This window comes from Conger conger, chromosome 12 (assembly GCF_963514075.1).
Source record: "Conger conger chromosome 12, fConCon1.1, whole genome shotgun sequence".
Taxonomy (NCBI): Eukaryota; Metazoa; Chordata; class Actinopteri; order Anguilliformes; family Congridae; genus Conger; species Conger conger.
In genome coordinates this window covers 4,946,601-4,967,189 of record NC_083771.1, presented here as the reverse complement: position 1 = coordinate 4,967,189, position 20,589 = coordinate 4,946,601, and the positions used below count along the sequence as shown (strand labels likewise).

The 20,589-nt window shown below is 41.3% G+C and overlaps 2 protein-coding genes across 2 annotated transcripts in view; both read left to right on the top strand.

The window, feature by feature from the left end:
- The window catches only part of col27a1b (collagen, type XXVII, alpha 1b), a 115,872-nt gene extending 102,882 nt beyond the window's left edge, over window positions 1-12,990 (top strand). The window contains exons 42-61 of the mRNA XM_061215850.1: window positions 1,431-1,487; window positions 1,589-1,642; window positions 1,790-1,843; window positions 2,957-3,010; window positions 3,371-3,424; window positions 3,591-3,698; window positions 3,802-3,909; window positions 4,456-4,563; window positions 4,811-4,864; window positions 6,223-6,285; window positions 6,872-6,925; window positions 7,018-7,053; window positions 7,235-7,252; window positions 7,496-7,531; window positions 8,173-8,199; window positions 8,366-8,431; window positions 8,684-8,852; window positions 9,199-9,308; window positions 10,177-10,395; window positions 10,806-12,990. Of these exons, the coding sequence (XP_061071834.1) occupies window positions 1,431-1,487; window positions 1,589-1,642; window positions 1,790-1,843; window positions 2,957-3,010; window positions 3,371-3,424; window positions 3,591-3,698; window positions 3,802-3,909; window positions 4,456-4,563; window positions 4,811-4,864; window positions 6,223-6,285; window positions 6,872-6,925; window positions 7,018-7,053; window positions 7,235-7,252; window positions 7,496-7,531; window positions 8,173-8,199; window positions 8,366-8,431; window positions 8,684-8,852; window positions 9,199-9,308; window positions 10,177-10,395; window positions 10,806-10,952 (1,596 nt within the window). The 3' untranslated portion in view covers window positions 10,953-12,990. The remainder of the gene's footprint in view (window positions 1-1,430; window positions 1,488-1,588; window positions 1,643-1,789; window positions 1,844-2,956; window positions 3,011-3,370; window positions 3,425-3,590; window positions 3,699-3,801; window positions 3,910-4,455; window positions 4,564-4,810; window positions 4,865-6,222; window positions 6,286-6,871; window positions 6,926-7,017; window positions 7,054-7,234; window positions 7,253-7,495; window positions 7,532-8,172; window positions 8,200-8,365; window positions 8,432-8,683; window positions 8,853-9,198; window positions 9,309-10,176; window positions 10,396-10,805) is intronic.
- Window positions 12,991-14,024: 1,034 nt separating this feature from the next.
- The window catches only part of cdk5rap2 (CDK5 regulatory subunit associated protein 2), a 42,802-nt gene continuing 36,237 nt past the window's right edge, over window positions 14,025-20,589 (top strand). The window contains exons 1-5 of the mRNA XM_061262020.1: window positions 14,025-14,224; window positions 17,105-17,175; window positions 17,932-17,996; window positions 19,343-19,453; window positions 20,452-20,528. Coding sequence (XP_061118004.1) covers window positions 14,172-14,224; window positions 17,105-17,175; window positions 17,932-17,996; window positions 19,343-19,453; window positions 20,452-20,528 — 377 coding nt within the window. The 5' untranslated portion in view covers window positions 14,025-14,171. The remainder of the gene's footprint in view (window positions 14,225-17,104; window positions 17,176-17,931; window positions 17,997-19,342; window positions 19,454-20,451; window positions 20,529-20,589) is intronic.

Here is a 20,589-nt window from a genome sequence, read left to right as displayed (position 1 = left end):
TTCTCCAAACATACCTCCTTTGGTGGTGGCCAAAAGGTTCAATTTTGGTTTGGTCAGTCCAAAGCACAGGGCTTCTCAGTGTTTTCTTTTGCATACTTCAGATGCTTAATTTTGTGTTTGCGGTTGTTCTTTTTGGCAGAGATGCACAATAAGGGTTGATCCGTTTCAGGATTTTGTGCCAACTTCTGCTCTTAATTCCTTAATTAGCTCAATCATATCTTGCTCCGACATATGTATGAGCTCCAGCTATAGCCACAGACTTCAAGTGTATCCTAAAGGTTTTACTGTAGTCAAGTACAAGAGTGACCCAACATAGGTTATAGAATTATCAGAAAACTAAAACTAAGGTGATTGGTTGGAACAAAAACCTGTACGCATGTTCAGGTTTGCTTTCAGTCATGTACAGAGTCATTGTAACAGACATTTAAACCCGACTGTATGCGGCATTGACCACACCTCTCTCTGTGGGCATGTATGCATGACACATCAGCGTTATGTGCCAGGTGTGTCTGATAGAGGTAGGGGAGGGGTGGGGGAAACCAAACTCAAGAGCAAGGAAAAAACCTCACTGTTAACATTTACACTTATATTTTTGCGGTCATAATTACTACTCCGTGTGATAAACGGTAGACTGTGGCAACACAGCATGAAGGTCTTGAAAGAGCTTTCACTTTGCTCTCACTGTGTCTGTCAACATGTCCTATAGGCCAGTATTATTAACCAGATTTATATCCAGAATCCTGATTACTGAATCAATTCAACTCATGTGCTAGGAATAAAAGCCCTTGTGGCTTTTTTTAAAATGAGAAAAACTCCCACATCCAAGCCGCATAAAGATTTTATTGAACGCATTTAGTCAAAATGGCTTGAAGTTGGGTCATTGCAATTGTAGCCTTGTTTGCAAATACCCAGTTATGGCAATGGTACATAGGCTTTAATTAGAGCAGCGTCTCTTCAATTATGCGGTCACAATTCCTCCTCTGGTAAATTCCAACTTTAATGTTTCCTCTCTTCTGCTTCGCACATGCCCAGCACACTCCCAATGAAATACTATGATTGTGCTGAATTATTTAGCAGACTAGTAAAATCATTGGGAGCTCATTTCGAACATCAATATTATTCCCACGGCTGTTTTGTGGAAAGATAGCTCTTCAGATGTCAATAAAATCCCTGTTTACTGTAGGCCACCAGGTGACCATTCTTTTCCAAGGTCATGTGTGGTCTACTCCTGGCATACACTATAAACTGTAGATTCTGCCTCCAAGTGTTAGTCCTAGTCAGAATCCAGTATCATCGCTTGGGCTTGGACTAGGGGTGGTTTACCTGGTTCTGGAACCGTTAAATGAAGTAACTTTCAGCAAGAAATTATAGCACAATTGATATCCTACTCAACGTGAAGCACTCAACATCTTCTTCTTCTCTTCATTAAGGGCGAACAGGGGGATGATGGGAAGGTGGAAGGTCCTCCTGGTCGTCAAGGTGACAGAGTGAGTTCCGGAATATTTCTTTCTGTGCTGCAGTACATGTTTTTCTCTAAGAGCTGTGTCTAAGTGTTGAGGCCTACATCTTTGCTTAATTTGATGGCCAGGGTCCCGTGGGAGACAGAGGAGAGAGAGGGGAGTCAGGTGACCCAGGGTACCTAGTAAGTACAGCTGTTCAGCGTGTGTACATGTTCTGTTTGTTGTTTGCTTTTACAGGAGTTAATGACAGGAAATGCTTTTGTACCTCGTTCTCATAGTACTGTGCTCTCATGTAAGGGCTGTGTTGCTAATCAATCTTCCTTGTTTAGGGTCAACAAGGTGTGGACGGAGAAAGGGGCAAGGCCGGGGCTCCCGGATTACCTGTGAGTGCACACACTCCGTTCTGTGTTAACCGCAGTAGCAGCTGGTGCATCCTGACATCTGAGAGTGGGACTCTGAGTGTCTAAAAACAGAATATTCATGTGAATGCTGATACCATGTTGATGCCATTTCAATCATTCAGAGTGGTACATGACATTTAAGATGGCTTCACGGCTGTTGAAGGGGTCATATGAAGTTCACATGGAATATTCTCTCCTACAGTATATCAATGGGCATCATTGAGAGCCACCAAATATTGTTACCTTTTGGTTATAACCCAGCTGTTTTAACATTGTGACTCTATTAAACAAATACATGCTGTTCCATTAGTATAGTGCATTTAAACACCCCATAGCAAACAGCAATAAAAATGTAATGCCTCTGTATAAAACTGCCATAAGCTATGATTGTCATTAAAGTTTCTACAGAGTGCCTTTAGCTGACATTTAGGGAATACATTTAGTATACATTTAGGGAATTACTCTTACATAGTTATTTGATTCAAGTGCAATGAATTCCTTCACTTGTAGTATGGTCCATTGGAAGTCTACTGTATGAGATGTGGGGTTGCAGTTTCTGGGATGAAGGGGGTAAATAGAACCTTGTCTGCAACCTTGTTTATTTGTTGAATATTGCTTAATGATGCTGATTAGATACGTATTTACTCTATGGAGTATGTCATGTAGCATTGATCACCATTTAACCTAGCATTGAAATACAATCTTTAAAGTGTATGCACAGTGTACATTGCATTTAAGAGTGTACATAGTACATTAGAGTGATGAGTCCTAGTGTAGTCTTACTGTAAAAACATTTACAGAAGGGTCTACAGATCCAAAACAACTGGCAGGTTCTCATAATAATGTCTTCACTGCCATTATACACTCCAGGACCAGTAGAAATGGTTCCAGAAGGAACCCTGTGATTCCATAGAAGAACTCTATTGAGTTCAAGGGTTGTTCGTTTGGAAAAACTTTGTCTGAGAGCTTTCACTCCTCATGCCTGAACAGGAACCCTTGTTCGTTCTGTGGGGACCATAGGGCCAAAAACCAAGCGGCTTATCGAGGCTGCAAGGCCTTCTGAATATGAATATGTTTCCTGATCTTTTGGGTTAGGGACATCCTGGGCCACGTGGGCAGCAAGGACCTAAGGGATCCAAAGGAGAGGAGGTAAGAGCCTTGTAACTGAGAAGAGCCTGACACCATACATTTGCACCACCATAGTTTTTATGTAATTGGTGTTCGGCGTTTAGATTAAACTGGAGTTTGTTTTAGATGCTCACTTTCATGAATAGTGGCAATTATGTAACGTGCAACATAGAACTGGTTTCAAAATGGAATCTATCAGCACGTTTTAAAATGATATCAAATGCACATTTGATCAATTGTAATTGAAATGAAAATCTCAACAAACTCACAGGGAGAAGAAGACTCTATCTCAGGTAGACATTGTCATGTTTTGTGTGGTGTGGTAGTGCATCTGTGAATATTTGTGCTGGTTGGCTAGATCCATTCCTCTCTCTGTTTCAGGGTCAAAAAGGCAAGGCAGGCAAACATGGAGAGTCTGGCGGCAGAGGCCCACCTGTAAGTGGGGAAACCGAAATTTACAAAAAATATAAATGATGACAATTACACTATTCTCTGTTTTGAAGCATAATAATTAAGCAGCAGAGTACAGTCCATGTGGTTCTCACTGGAATATGTTTATCAGGTTGTGAGAGTGGTGGTATCCTTGGTGTCTCATGCATAGGGTCCTGTTGGCCCACCCGGCCCAAGAGGAGTGGTTGGTCGAGAGGGTCTGGAAGGTCACCCTGGGATGGATGGACTTCTGGGCAAAGACGGGACCAGAGGAATGCCGGTAAGGTGGCTAACTCATAGACAGTCCTGAACTGATGCAGAGTTCACCTGTCAGCTTCAGGGTCACCTGACCATGACCTCACTGTGCTTTTTGTATCCGAAAGGGAGAGCAAGGGGACGACGGCGCCATCGGTCTCCCTGGAAACGCTGGTCTACGCGGTAAAGTGGGCGTGGTTGGGCTTCCAGGCTCTCAGGGCTCGTTTGGACTGAAGGTAAAAGTGCCACCCATTTCCTAGTAATTATGCTTTTATCCAAAGGGACTTACAGTTGATTAGACTCAGCAGGGGACGATCCCCTCTGGAGCAGTGCGGGGTTAAGGGCCTTGCTCATGGGCCCAACAGATCTTATCGTGGCTACACCAACCTTCTGGGTCCCAATCATGTACCATTAGCCACTAGGCTACAGGTTGCCCCAAATATAATCAGAGTGAAAGCACGAAAGCACGACATGTTTGGCCCAGAAAGTGTTAGGAGAAGGAGGGATGAAGGGTCATTCCAGAGTCAACCCGAGAGTCAATCAAGTTTACTGTGGTTTTATCTGCACACCCTTCCCCTCATACTCAGATCAGTCTTATCTGGAGCCTCCTCTGGCACCAGGAGAAACTCATGGCCCAGTCACATTCATCACCGAGCAGCAAGCCAACGTCTGCCCATTGCTCCCCACAGTCTGTCAGCCGACATCGTTCCCTCTGCGGTCAGACAGGCATCCCTCCACCTGAATATTCTTCTCACCTCTGCTTCTTTCTGTTTTCTCCGCAGGGCGAGAGGGGGCTCCCTGGCCAGTCAGGACCCACAGGGAAGCGAGGATTCAGAGGAGGGATGGGACTGCCAGGGAGACAAGGGGACCAGGGACAAAAAGGACAGCCTGTAAGTTTGTCCAAAATACTCCAGGATGCACATGCTGTTATTACCCTGTTGATGGCATATTGACATAGGAAGACGTATGCGTTCCATCTGTCCCAGCCATTGAATTTTGAATCAGAGAAACGGTAAATCAATGTCAAGAGCATATGTGTACACTTTACTGACTTTGATAAGGGTATGACCTTTCAAGTGTGGGACTGCAGTTTAGAATGGGAGTTTTTTAAGGAAAGGTTATTCTCTTAAATTCCAGGGTGACGTCGGAGAGCCAGGTTTCCCAGGTATCCTTGGGGTGTTCGGGCCAAAGGTACTTCACCCTCCCCTCCCTTTCACCGCATCTATGATCTAACGCCCATGTACAGCTTTGCCCTCTTCTACAAACCCTGTAAATGTTCACCATGAGAATTAAATATGACTTCTTAAGCATGCCAGCAATGTGGTTCTTATAAGTACTGTAACTGAAACATTGCACATACTCAGTAATAAATCAGAGTTCCATTGTAAATTAATTTCAGATCTTTACAAATGATGTGTTTCCCCACACCTTATATAACAACCAGCGGAGATGTAGTGTCTGTGAGAGACAGTGGCTACAATTCCTGTGGGGCTATAAAATATCCCAAGATGTGCAGTTTCTGTATTTGTCACTATCATTTTGGTCTCAAGACATGTTTCCCTCCATACCATACGTTAAACACATCTGTTCAAATACTGTCCATTATTTCTGCTTTCACTTAATCTCTGGTCTGTAAATCAGAACCTTACCTCCACCAAATGCTTGAAAACATATTTGCTTTTTAGCAAGAGAGGATTTTATGGCTCATTTATTTTTTGTTTTGTTTTCAGAGTCTGTGGTCCTCTGCTATTGTTTCTTTAATGTGTGTTCAATGCTTATTATGGTAGTTTTGTTCTTGTGTATTTAACTTAATTTAATGTTCAACAGGCAGATGACAAGTTGTCAGTCAAAGCCACACTTGTATTTGCTCTCTCCCTGGGAAATATTTCCCCTCTCTTGGGCATTACTGCACTTCAGTCCATGGTCTTTGAATGTGTGTAGCAAAATCAATGTCAATGAAATAGAATTAACGATGTATTATATTATGTAAGTTGAATTTAGGTTGGATAAAATATGGCAGATAACCACACAGTTAAAAGGGATTCCTGAATTAACCAAAATAGGCATCTACCGTATGCAGACATGAAAATGAAACAGCAATGCGTCTATACGGTGTCTCTTTAGTATAGCTGTTTAAAGAAGGACACATATTATGTCTGTGTATCATACTGTTATGCATTATATCGACTTATGTTTATAAATAATGCAGGTATCCTAGTAATTGTTCAGAAGTGAAATAGTGGGTGCTTCAAAACACACAGGAATTTAAATTACCTCAGCAAAAAATAGGTTAAATTGTGTTCAATAGGTTCAGAGATACCTGGTACTAGAGGACCACTCTTGTCCAGTCTAATTGAGACTTTCTCTCAATAGTGAATGATCTATGTATTGTATAGAGTGCTCAATAGTGTCTGAATGCATCAGCAGTCTACTAATACAGGTTGCTACATTTTGTATAGCAGGACATAGAGTCATAAAATTAACTTAAGCTAGGCCTTCTATAGAAGAACAGTGATTTGATTTTTCTTTCACTGTAAACCTGTTCCCAGGGGACTCCAGGAGATTTTGGGCCAGTAGGTATTCAAGGGCCAAAGGGACCGCAGGGCTTGATGGTATGTAAGCCTTTCCATAATTGATATTTAATCATTAATATTTCATGAATCATATGCCGCGCCGTGCAACTTAACACAAGATTTTGTTTAGTTACCCCACTCCATTCTGAAGTAATCGGACAGAGTGGTCAGACAGAATTGGAGGGTGCTTATTTCTCTCAGACTAGGTAAAACTTAAAGGTACAATAGGTAAGCTTGTTTCATGCTAGAAAATTGTGACAAGACCATTGTAAATTGTAAATGTAAATCCCTTCCTATCTTTGAAAAAGGCTCACTGAAATGTTGACTCGCCATCTGCTTGTGTTCATAGTCCCTAAATTTGGGCTTCCAAATATACCGTTGATGCACCGACACTCCAAAACATTGTACAGCTGCACAATAAGTAAAGCTCATGAAAATTGGTTCTACTTGCCACAGCTGATGGCGTTTCAACATCAGTGCGTTCACAGAGAAGGGGTGGGATAAACAGTGCAGTGGTTGTTTGTTGCTGCAATTCCTCTCTTGGCTGTTAGGAGGACAAAATGACCTATTGTACCTTTAAGGAGAATATTCTTGATGCCTATTAAGTGATTATCTCTCTTTTCAGGGGAAAGAAGGACCGTTGGGCTCAATTGGTATAATCGGGCCGACTGGTGGTCCAGTAGGTATCTCACCCAGTTGTCCTCCATCCAGACAGTTGATACACAACATCCTGTTTGTCATTGTGAATGTGTCTTCATCTTTTCCCCACAGGGACCAAAAGGAGATAAGGGAAACCCAGGAGAAAATGTGAGTTTTCTTCATCTTTAATGGCTCTTTCATGTTCAAATGCAAAGGCATACTTTCTGTTCATATTTGTGCTCTGTATACAACAGAATTCCTCAAGTAATACAACTGTCTCCATTGACTTAAAGTGACTGTAGTGGCTGGACATACAGGTTGACCTTTTTCTTCTGTCTTTTATAAACAGGGTGTACAAGGACCAAGGGTAGGTTATGTTCATTTACTTAAAGTTCCTGTATAAGACATATTTTATTATCTTCAGAAATATTATCTTTTAAGCAATATTATTCATTGCATCTTATACTTTAAAACTGTTTAAATAGAGGCCATCCTGTAAATCTAGCATGTTATTTGTGACAGAACAGCAGCTACAATGAGGATACAAATGTAAATACAATATATGCTCTAAATACAGATATATAATATTTCCGAATTATTTATTTTTCAGGGGACTCCAGGTCCTCACGGGCCCCCAGGACCCCCAGTAAGTTGATGACATGCAAACATTTGACATGATTTTTTAGGGGACCAATCACTGCAGATGCATTAGTACCCTGTATTGCTTGTGATATTCTTCCAGTCTTTTTCCAGTTCTGGCAAAACCACCTGGTCTGTTTTTATTAAACTTAACACATTAATAAAGGGATACTCCGAATGGCCAGTGAGTGAGTTTAGTACCAATTGGCCACTCCTGCCTGATTTTACCTAATCTCTTAAATCCAACATTACATTCCCCTCCCCACAAATAAGAAATTTGCCTCAAGGATTCATTAAGTCTGTGATATATATTTTTAAGACAGTTTGATCAAATGGCATCAATTGAGTATGCTTGATTTCTGGACCAAGATCTAAAATCCATTCATCGAAAATGTCTAAAACATAATGGCCACATATAATACATAATACATAATTAACTTACAGTATGTTTGGCTCATCACAAAAATGCTTAGATGCAACTTGTTAGTAATTTTAACCAAAAGGCAGTTGTGAAAAAAAGGTTGTTTCATGATACTTAAAATATTGGGAAGTCACTGTTTAAAATGTAAGGTTGAATGCAGAAAGGTGTATTGTACAGTTAATTTATTTATAACACAGTTTATTTATTCTGCTCTCTTTGATTCCTAGGGTCCTCCTGGTATTCCACTGTCATTCGTAAGTTCACATCAAAACATTGTATTGTCAAAGTTATGAAAAAATCTCTTCGTTCACAAATCTCTGGAGAAATGTGTTGTGTCAGTAAACGTAATAACAGCATATTTCTTCATATCCAGTGAGTATGAGAAGTTTGTATAATTTCATATTCCTTTTATTTATTCAGAAGCATGACAATTTTGGTGCTGCTCTCCAAGTGTTCATCGACTCGAACACGGCACTCACGGCAGAGGTTAGCACATTCCTCTACGAGTAAACATTTCCTGCTGTTGTTTGACTCAGATGTAAACATTGTCATGTCCCGCTACGGTGTCTAAAAATTGGAGTAAAAGACTTTCACAATGTGTTTTCATGTGCATGATTGTCACACATCAACACACATGAGAGTTGATAAGCTTTTGTTCCTGTGGTTCTGTTGATGTTGTGGTGTGGTGAGAGTATCTGTGTTCCTCACTCAGTCTCTCATTCACTGTCTCTCCAGCAGAATTACCAGGGCATGGACCTCCCCATGCTGGACCAGGGAACAGAGATATTTAAGACCCTTCACTACCTCAGTAACCTGATCCAAAGCCTCAAGAACCCGCTGGGCACCCATGACAACCCTGCCCGGATCTGCCGGGACCTCAAGGACTGTGAGCAGAGGATGAACGATGGTGGGGAGCCACTCTGTATGATTTCTATTGTTTGCAGATATTACCATATTGATAAAGGGATACTCCAATGATCTTATAGTAGATGTGGCTTATCACAAAAATGCTTAGACATGAGGTGATGCAACTTGTTAGTAATTTTAACAGTAACATCAAATGGCAGTTTTTCACAATTTGTGAAAAAAGGTTGTTTCATGATTACCGTAAACATAGCTAGCGTATGCCGCAGTATCACTAACACCACATCTGTGATAGATGGATTGAATCTATCGTGTTTTAGTCCGATCGGACAAAGCGACAGTGTGTGTTTCTCTGGTCTGTTCCTCACCTGTCTTCGTTTACATCTCAGGCACTTACTGGATCGACCCAAACTTAGGCTGCTCCTCCGACACCATTGAGGTGACCTGCAACTTCACCAGCGGAGGTCAGACCTGCCTGAGACCAGTCACAGTGTCCAAGGTACTCACTCACATTCATTTCTCCAGTCTGTCGCTAAAAATAGCAATACTGTGCAGTATTGTTCTGTACTAGTTGAAAGCCTCAGATATACTGTATGATTCTTCAAACTGACTGACCAGTCAGCCAAACAGGGGAATAACTCCAGAAGTACAAGCAATTCATCCTTTTCAAGCTCTTTAAGACACATAGGTTGTTGTTATTGCTGATGCAAATGGTGTGAAACTAGTGACACTTTCCAAATAAAAAAACCTGAGTTCCTCCAGACCGGTACTCTCCTATCAACGTTCCCTCCCTGTGCAATGTCTTTTATGATACAGAAAGTACTATCCTCAGCTTGCTTTGTACTCACTGTTCACTCCTATTTTTTTTGGTCTGTTATTGACACACATAGGATGTCTACGTAAGTTAAGACATTAACTTAGTTTGTATTATTTTTGTTTCTAAGAATACAAGACGGGTAACATTTACATTTTAAGCTGTAGATGATTCGTCATGCTGTGTCTTTGGGAAAGCCGATAGAAAAAATTATCTAATCATATCCCACATTATACTGATTATTGATGTTTATCACATAGAAATGCCTTTTGAGAGTGCCTTTCTCAAACAAATAAGGCCAGGCTAATGCAAGTAACCCACCTAATGGTCGATTCAAAGTTAATTTGCATTGTTACTTAATTTACAAAGTTACAAATGATACAGTTCCTTTCCTGAAGGTTTAGAATCTCAGAGGTTCTACTGTATTTTACCGGAATGATCTGTTGTATTTCTTTACAAGAACAGCAGAACATTCAGTCCATCCAGACTTGATTGTGTGTACCGTCTTGAGACTGTCCGGCACTGTGGTTATGGTTTGTGGTTGGCCGTGCAGCTGGAGATTGGCGTGGGGCGTGTCCAGATGAACTTCCTGCACCTCCTGAGTGCCGAGGCAGTCCAGCACATCACCGTCCACTGCCTGAACGTCCCGGTGTGGAGGGAGGGAACATCCGAGCTCCTGTCCCAAAACGCTGTTCGCTTCAAGACCTGGAATGGGCAGATCATCGAGGCAGGAGGAGACCTAGAGCCACACGTGCTGCAGGATGACTGCTGGGTACGGCCATCTCTGTCCGCGTAGACGCTAGATTTGCATAATTATTACTGTGATGTGGGCAGCCATACTACTCTCAACAAAAGTGAGTGACAGTTGTTATGCTAGCACATTGGTCCTCACTCCTGGTCCTGGAGAGCCGCAGGGTGTGCTGGCTTTTGTTTTCGCCTTAATGTCAGCAACCAATTCAGACCCAGGAAACCAGGTGAGGTGAGCTAACTGTGTAATCAACTACTGGAATTGAAGTGCTGAGCAACAAATAAAACCAGCACACCTTGTGGTTCTCCAAAATCAGGAGTGAGGACCCCTGTGCTAGGAGTATAGAATACAGGGATGTTCCTACACATTTTCGAATCTGACATGATCTTCTGGTTCAGCAGGGCCCCCATAATGATGTCACTCTGTTTCCACAGATCAAAGACGGACGCTGGCATCAAACACATTTTGTTTTCAGCACCCTGGACCCGAACCTTCTCCCTATTGTAAATATATATAACTTGCCAAACACCAAACCCGGATCGCACTACCACCTAGAGGTCGGACCTGTGTGTTTCCTGTAGGGGGCACGTTCCCCACCACATCGGCCAAATGGGGCCCCTCGCACTCGAGGGAGCGGAGGAGACCTCTCTCCACATGTGCCGTCCAGCAGGAGACCTATGCCCTCCCCCGTCTTTCAGCGTTTGGACTGCAGAAACAGGACAATGGGGGACAGGGAGGCGGGGCACCAGGAGAGCTACGGAGGAACCCGAGATTTTCTCGCACTAATGACACTTCAAAAGATAAGCTCTTTTGTGATCTTCAGGAACTTTTTTTCATTCTGACAAGTCCTGGATGTCCAGTCGGAGGAGATACTGCCAAATAATCTTTATGGGACAATATATTAACTTATTTGTTTCATATATTTTCCATACCAAGGTTCTGCATTCTGTTAAAAGAAGAATTTAAGTAATTGGGAACAATTATACATGTGTGGGCATATATACTTCTTCCTTATTACTTTTATACATTTTATCTCATGAAAAAGAAATAACCTTCAAGTGCAATAGAAAAAGAGAAGAGAATTTTTATATTCATCTATGTTTGCAATTATTTTTTTAGGCAATTCAGGGGTGCTATTTTATCTACATATATGTTTCCTCCAAGTGTTGTTGGTCTTTTCTTGTCCCTACCTAGAGGTCCGCTAGTGTGACTTGACAGGTAGTGTTATGTGCCTACTTCAATTTCAGGTGAAGTGTATGCCAACCTGTATATTTCCAAATGAAGAAAGTACCTATCGACAGGTGTCCCTGCCCCAGTCATCTCCCTGCAGGGCACTCTGCAGGTCCTGCAGAGTGATCAGCTGCAGTGAGGGGCTGATGGAGAGAGACGGGCGTGGCACGGAGCCTGCCCGCTGGCAAGACACTGGTGGCAGCCCCCTAGAGAGCTGTCCCGCCTGGCTCATCTGTGCCGCGGGTCTCTCTGTATCCACACACTCCTGGCATAGTGGCAAACGGTGAGAAGGCTTGTGTGTGGGTCCAGAAGAGGGTGTCTGATCAATGGTCTACCTCCCATCTCTTATGCATGGTGCTCGGGGGAAAAAAATAAAACCCTCAATTAAAACAAGAGATGCTGACCTAGTGCTCCTGCTATGCCACCAACAAAGTGTAACACTTCTGTGGTAGGTTTGCATTTTTGAAGCCAGTTTTGCCTTTTTTTTCACTATGCAGCAAAAATGGCATTCATTTAAGTGCCATTACTTGTAAGGGAATATTTTTATATAAACATAAAAAAAATAGAAAAAAGTTTTGAGTCTACATATTTTTTAATGCAGCCAAACATCTTAGGGTTTCGAGGCATTTTTTTTTTTTTTTTTTTTTTTTAAGAAAGTACTTTCTGCTCTTTTGTACAAACCCCCCAAATAGCTGTTATTGATATTAGAATCCATTAGTAAAGATTTAGTTTTATTAGAAAGCTTTTTCTTTTTGTTGAAAATAAATGTGTATAATTATGCAAGCTTTGTTGTATACAGTGGATCCCTTCTTGCTAATTTAATGTTATTTAAGTGTGAAAACGTGGTTGTCTACCAAATAAAGTTCTCTTTGTCTAGGCAACAGGTCCTTTTTCTCTGATAACTTTGTATCAGTTTCCCAACTGGTCTTGGAGTTTATAGATTTTTATTTTATGTGTACATTTGGGACTCCAGAGAACAAATTTATTTCAATGTTTTTTATTTTTATTTTTGTTTGTTTAAATTTTTTTTTTTTTCTTTATGGTAATCAAAATTGTACTGTACTGGGACTGTGTTCTATGCTATTAATCATCATGATTTTTTAATGGAAGCGATTGACAATATGTGAACATTCTTTTTTTCCATTTCAGTAGTTAAAATGAGATCAGAATACCTCACATTTAAACACACCAGGAGCAACCATTTGCTGTTGTTTGTTTTTGTTTTTTCTTTTTTTTTCTTTTTTTTTTGAAATCTGTGTCTGTGTGAAATATCGGCCTAAAATCAGCAGGTATTACTTCAGGGGGAAGTACAGAGGGTGGCGGTGCTTGCCCATATTCACTTCTGTAGCTCTTGCAACTTCTCGTATACACACGATTCAAATTCTTCATTTTCTTGCATTAATAATGTTCAGATGTTCAATAAATATTTGAAACCCTAACTAACTGTCTTTCACTATGATGTCTGAGAATTTAAGAGGAGCTTGTCTGATGAATTGTCCATTTGCCTCCACCAGGGGTCTCTGTTAACTTTTAATCATTGTGGATTAGCTCTTGGAGCAAGAAGATACCTGTATTATCATGAACCAAGGAAACAAAACATTTCTAAATGAATACTGTAAAACAGTTCTCTGAGGTGTATAACATATTGTTTAGTTTGAACAGTAAGCGACATGCAGGTGCTTTAACTGCCTCTGAAATATGAACCAGGGGAAATGGGCACATCTGTGAGTGAAGTAAACACGTGAAACTGACAGTGGCACTGTGACCAGGGGAAGGTTTGAATGGAAATAATTTTGAGAGCAGTTGAGCATGTGGTCCTGTCAGAACAGGTGTGGTGAACACAAATGTTATCTTTCAGCTCTGTTTCCATGTCAATCCTCAAGGGTTATTTTCATTTTATCCAGTCCCATCTCTAACAGGCAAACACTACAGAATATCCATACTGTCCTATAAAATATTTTAAAATACACTATTCTCAGCCGCTTTCATATTGCTCTATGTGGAATGCCCAATTTTATTGTACTATGGGTACATATAACCCACCCTGGGGCACATCGACCCATCAGAGTCTTTAGTTGGCTGTACCACCATGAAAAAGGCCTCAGTGTGACCTCATGCTTGGCTGGCCCAAATCAAGCACTTCTATAACACAAAGCAATTATGCATGTACAGTAGCCTAATGAAATTATTTTGCAATAAGTAACGATCATAACGTGAAAAGCAACAATAAGAAACAATCATAATCCAGTCAACTGCGAAGAGTATTGTTCAACGCAACTTCGGTTCAACTTGACGCACCAATCACGAGAAAGACGGGGTGGTTTGTTTTGCCCAATCGCGGAACTGTGTGTTGAAATCTTCGCGCTTGTCAAACTGGGCAGCACCTCAGGCTTCCAACGTTGCACCGACAATGACGTCACTGATACTAAAATGGCGGCAGTAACGTTAGCTTTGAAATTTAAAATTTCGAGTTTCTTTTTGTATGGCGTCTGAAAGTAACCTTAAATTAATGTGGCGTTGAATACCCACATACACATTTCTCCGCTGTATTTATCACATATTAATAGCTAATGGACTCGGTCGTGGGGGAAGACCAGACTCTACCTCTTGACTTTAATGGAAGGTAAGTAACTAGCTGACATGGAATAACGTTAGCTAGCTGGCCAGGCAGAGAATAATGCTAACCAGCTCAGTGCATCATTTTAAAAGTTCACTTGCTTTCTGAATAGAATATGGTCAATAACGACGGTCTTCGACGTCCGTGCAAGCTCCGGGTGTAAGCACAGAATTTGTGTTCGCGTGTGTGCCTTGGCTAACGTCGAACTTAGCTAGCTTGCTCACATTATTTATATTTTGCAAGCTAGCTACTAAGTTAGGTTACAATAACTTGGCTAGCTAGCTCACGTTATCCCAATGGCCCATTGCTTTTAATATGCTAGTATCTTAGCATTAGCTAAATTAACAGTTATCGATTTAACTCTTAATTTTGTAGCTCACGTTTGTGATATATTTGAGCACGAAAAGTGATAGCTAAGCGATGTCATCTTTGAAATGTCATCTCTAAATATAGCTAGCTAGCTCGCTAACATATCTTCTTGCTGTTAGCGAACACTTGTGTTTGTCACCCAACTTAACGTTTGCTAACGTTAGATTAGCTTCATTCCAGAACTGTTGCTGTCAACTACCGTGCTGTCGAAATAACATGCTAATGGTAGCTAGCTAACTAACAGTTAACGTAACTGAAGAGACCGCCAGCTAAATAAGCTAACCAACTGGTTCACCAGCAAACCATCATCGCCAACTCTAGTCGTGAACCCAACATTTGGGTTCAACGTATCTGTTAGCTAGCTTGTTAGCTAATTCACATTCGCTGAACCATGCGATTGCTGTTGTTAGTTATTGTAAAATGGGACTGGTATAGTTCTGTCACTATGCACTAGTTTACTATGCGGTACCCTAGCTAACGTTAGCGAACTCGAAAGCGGAAATTAGAACGTCCCTAGGCTGGACGTACTCTATACTCGTCTGTTATTGGTTATTTAGCTAACGTTAATTTACCGAGTAGCGCGACATAATAACTACCGCTAGTTAAGTTAAAAATTGTACGTTCACACGTAGACTAAGGTACCTTGATGCTTCACTCTGGATTAATATATGTTGGTATGTACTTAATGCAACGCAATTTGTAAGGCTATGTGCTTATCTTGTTAGCTGCATTGAGCTGTTTTATTTTCACTTTGAGCTATTGTTGCTAGAAAGCTATCGTTATATCAGCTAAGTCTTTCGGTATTGATGCATTCGTGCACGTGTTGATTAGCTCCAAGTCAGCCAGGTGGCTGCCATGCAATTGCCGAAATTCAAGACGTAGCTATATGATAGTAGCAAGAGGTGTGCGTTACTTTATTCTGAAACCCGACTCGCTTTTCTTGTCATCTAAATTGTAACGTTAGCTAATATACAATGGATGCTCTGGGGGTCTTATAAACAGATTGATTAGATCGAGTTAAATATGCACATAACAGGAGTACAAATAGTTCAAGCTGAGTTGCATTTTTGTGATGTTTCCATCTTTGTCAACAGGAACACTTCTAAAGAGGAAGTTGTTATGGCCTAGTGTAGTATGTCACGGCTGCTGCTCCAACATCCTTGTCAGTGTCAGCGGATGTTGTGATCGCTGATTATTTTGATTGATATATTCCGAAAATATTATTGACCTACTAGTCATAATAACACGACGTTTTTGTCTGTGTATATTTAGTGATTTATATATTCCTTACACGCGATTAACTGACTATAAACTTACATTTGGTGGTGTATGCCTGGCATTTCCATCAGACTGGCGTCACTGAAAGATTGAGTGTATTATGTTCTTTAAAGCGTTTTATTAATTGTCTGTTTCTCTCTTTTCTCATATTTGGCCTAAGTGAATTTGACAGTTTCAAGTAGTAGTTAATATACTGAAACGCTAATATGTTATTTGATTCGTGTCTGGGTGGGGCATGGGATTAGACAGGTAACAGTGTGAAGAGGCAGGCACACAGCTGACTGTCACCTCCCACCTGAGTCTAAATCGATGTGTGTGTCTGTGACCTCCACACATGTGTCTCCTTGAGTGTGTGTGTGTGTGTGTGTGTGCACGCACATGAGTGAGAGACCACAAGATCACTAGCCCTTTCATTGTTTGTGTCAACGTCTCTGCGGTAAGATAGGCCAGGGGATGAAGCCAGCCTGAAACTGAGGCGAAACAGTGCAGGATCGTTCTGCTTAGAGAGGAAGGAAGTAGTTGACTGCTGTCATGTTATTGGAGCCAAAAAGTCATAGCAGTGAGGGGAAAAAAGATGAATATACACAGTGTTAGTCATCTGTTTGTATCATACCCCTTCATGTGGATAAGGCTGCTCATGTCCAGTACTCTTTTTCCATAATTAATTTGACTTTGTTGTTGTTTAATTCAGCCTGAAGCTTTTGATCCCATGGCTTTATTTAGCTGGTGTTATGGCATTGTGTGTGCTTTGACATGGTTGCGTAACTTCACTTGGCCATGTGGACGTTCCTTGGCTGACTAAGGCTGAGCACGTCAGGGTCACAGTTTGTTGTCTGTTGAATAACAAGGCTGTTCTTCTCCTTGCACATCGCAAAAAGCTATCCTGCCAGTGGCTGGTACATACTGAACTGGACCTTTGTATAGGCTGGATAGTGGACAGAAATAAGCTTGTTATGCAGCAACATTCAAGTCTTTTCTCAGTATTATAAATGGAGTGGGACTCTTTGGTATAATTTAAAACATGTCAGCCAAAATGGAGATCCTATATACAGGTGCAGTTTTCAAACTGGATTTTGTTGTGCAGTATTTCACGAGGGGAAAAGTAGCATGCTGATACAGGCATGTCATGTATGCCGGTGGCAGTATTGTGTTGTAATCCTCTATTTTAAACTTATTTGTTCACATTGTACAAATCAGATGTCCTCTCCCTGTGTTTCTGAGTGAATTTTCTGATTTCAGCTCCAACATGTCCAGGCTTCCAGACTCAGAGACAGTTGGTGGCGGAGGTTTTGCTATGGAAACTGTGACAGGTACAGTTGTTTTGCTTTATTTATGTATTAACTGTTTAAAAATTGTATAGGGTGTCCAATTATCTGTATTTACATTGTGTTGCAAATTAATGCAGTTTTTATACGAATGTCTTCCGTTCAAAATGACTGCTGCTGGAATACTCGTACTAGTTGTGTTCGCTGCTTTCATTGCTGTTGACTCAGACACAGTTACAGTGGCTCGCACATACGTAAACACGGCACTGCCCACCCCAATACACACTGGCACAGCAGCTGTTGAGGAAAGATTTGCCTTTTGTTGGGCTAAAGTGTAATTGACCTGAACTGTGTAAAAAAAGAAAAAAGAAGCTTGTTTTTTTTTTAGTGAGCTACAGGCAATTCAAAGTGCACGCATAAGCCAAAAGGTAAATATATGGGTGAATGTGAAAATAAACACTTTCACTGTAGAGTTCTGTCACTGTAACTGTAAAATGCTCTGCTCTGCTCGTATTATTGAAAGGGTTATAGGGGCAGTGCTATGGAAGGCATGGTGACATTGGGGTCTGTTTATTTTGGGTTCTTCCTGACAGAAACTATTCGAGCCAGAACCATTTATAGTAGCATGGTCATTGCACTGGTTGTGTCAATGGCTGTGTAAATCGCAGCTTGGATATAAATCATAATTATGCAGCGGTGGAAGACAGGATAATAAAACATGGATACGTTAGAATGGTTTATTGAGCAAAGAGTTTTCCTTTTACTGATATGAAGTCATGTGGCTCCACTTTTGATTCCCAGCATCCGAGTATCCTGGACGGAAAATGTCACCAGTGAAACCTCTAACCATGAAAGACTACGAGAACGTGAGTGCAGAATGACATTACAACTTTTCACCATCTCAGCTGTGCTTCTTATTGAAAAACTATTGTTTAACTGATGCACTTATACTCTGAAGCAGAGTTGCAGAGAGATCGCACTTACACCCTGAAAGGGGAGAACTCATTTTAGGAGCGTCCAACTTTAATTAGGCTCAGGTTTGCAGTTGAGCTCTGCTTCTTTGACAAGCTTGTCTGTATTCTGCTGGTTTTCCACTGTTTGTTTTTTCTCATGTCAATTATTTCAGAGAATATGGCTTGGGCCTGCAGTTCAATAAGGGCTGCACATTTCTATGGTCTCATAAAGGGCCTGGGCCTGGCACTCTGACCCAAGTTAGGAAGTGTTGTGAAATGTGTGTGACAGAGTGGAATGAGAATTTAATTTGTTTTTCCAAGACCGCCCCCCCCCCCCCCCCAATTGTGTGTGACATTAATCTAAGCCCAAAGTATTTCATTTTCTCCTGAAACTAGATCAGCAGTGTAGTGTGATACTTAATTGCAGAGAATATGGCATCTTTTTTTTAGAGTTCCTTTGCATTATTAATCGTTAAGCTTTCCTGGAAAATCAGTAATGGAAAAAATAACAGGGCCGAGAATGGCACGCCTGAGGAATTGCAGCCATTCAGAACGGAGGGAGCAGTTCCCATCGTATAGCTGGGATGGCACTGGGCCCATGCACTGATCTTCTATATATCGGCCTAATAACCCTTTTCATTTAAAATGCACAATAGCTGTTATATGCCCCACACATGCACACACGCATACCCACACATATGCGCACACACACACTCACACACAAACACACACACACACACACACACACACACACACACACACACACACTTCCTCTTGATGGATGATGTTAGACTGACTAACTGTCAGTACAGAGTGGTGCAGACTCGCACGCCTCCCCAGATGTGGAGAGTTAAAGGTCTGGAGCACAATGATCCTCAGTCTGCTGATCCCCCCCCCCCCCCCCCCCCCCTCCCTTTCCCCTGCCCTCACCCCCTGCCCTCACCACAGCCTCTGGGGCCTGGGAGACACGGGCACTTCCAGTGCTGCAAGCGCAGAGCCAAGTCAAATTACCCAGCTTTACCCTGAGGAAGCAATGTTCCATGAAGCACACACACACAATATGCGTGCTTTAATTTGTCTTATGTGACTCATCTTTATGTATGAACGCACTCATGAATAAAGTGCTCATTTGTGATGCTTAAAAAATTTGAAGCAATGAGCAGTTTCCCCTCAGAATAATTCATCTCCCCTAACAGTACCGTCTCGTTCTCTCATAAAGTCAGTTGTAATTGTTTTGTTTTTTTTGTGCTTTTTTTCAGCAAATCACTGGACTGAAGAAAGAAAATTTCAACCTCAAGCTGCGCATTTACTTCATGGAAGAGCGCATGCAGCAGAAATTTGACGACTCCGCAGAGGATATATTTAAGACGGTGACTGGAAAGAGATTGTTTTTACAGAAATTATTCTCTGGACAGTCATCCATTTCATGTTACGCACTTCTCCTAGCTCAGTGCCGAGGGGGGTATTAGAGCTAAAAGTAGAACAAGTGCTTGAGTGTGCCTCCTCATTGCTGGAAATATTCTCATTACCTAGCACAACACATCATTTTATTTGACCTAATTAAATAAACTTTCACGTCTGCTTAGCCCACATTTTATGATAAACAGTACTGCACGTTACAAGAGCGCGTGCATCACAACTGCCTAATTCTTTTGCAAGTTTTCTGCTAAGATCAATTGATAGCTCTAAAACCTTGTAAAAGAACGAGATCCATCTGGCCTGAAACCAGAAATGTCTTTTATTTTTTGGAATGGCTTGAAGCTCCTTCATGTTCCAGTAATTTTAATATTGAACTAACAGAAACTACAGCTTGAATGCAAGATTGCTATGCTGAGTTGGCATACCACAAGCATATAACAGCTTGATATGACAGCACATATTGAAGAATGCAGGCGAAGCGTATGATGTTTTCATTCCTTTGGGCATTGTCACGTCTGATATCATTGCATTGCACAGCCACTCGCCTTGCCTGTGGTCTTTGTACATTGAAAATTAAACTGAGGCTTCAGATGTTACTGAATTTGCCCTCATTCAGTCAAAATTACTTTGGTAGGATCATGACTATTTCTTGTGTGTTGTCAGAAGTGAATTTATATTTTTCGTACCATTCTCATGGGACTAAAACGTCCATGATTGGCATTCAGCTATGTTGATTTAGTTTCAGTTCAGCTTAGAATATCAACTTAGTTTATTGACCTCATCGAAATCCTGTTGTGATGCGTTCATAAGCAAAATTTGGATCCTTTTTTGTTTCTGGAGTTTCTCATATGAACCATAGTTTGCTTTTCTTTGAAACCGATTGCCAGATACTTTTCCCTGTTGTGTTTTTGTTTAGGTGCCACCCTTAAACCACTTTTCTTTTCCTCAGAACATTGAGCTGAAAGTAGAGTTGGAGTCCATGAAGAGAGAGCTGGCTGAGAAGCAGGAGTTGCTGGTCTCTGCCTCGTAAGTGCACACACTTTCACACTTCACACAATGGCAAGCCCAAGCATCCTTCCAGCTCAAG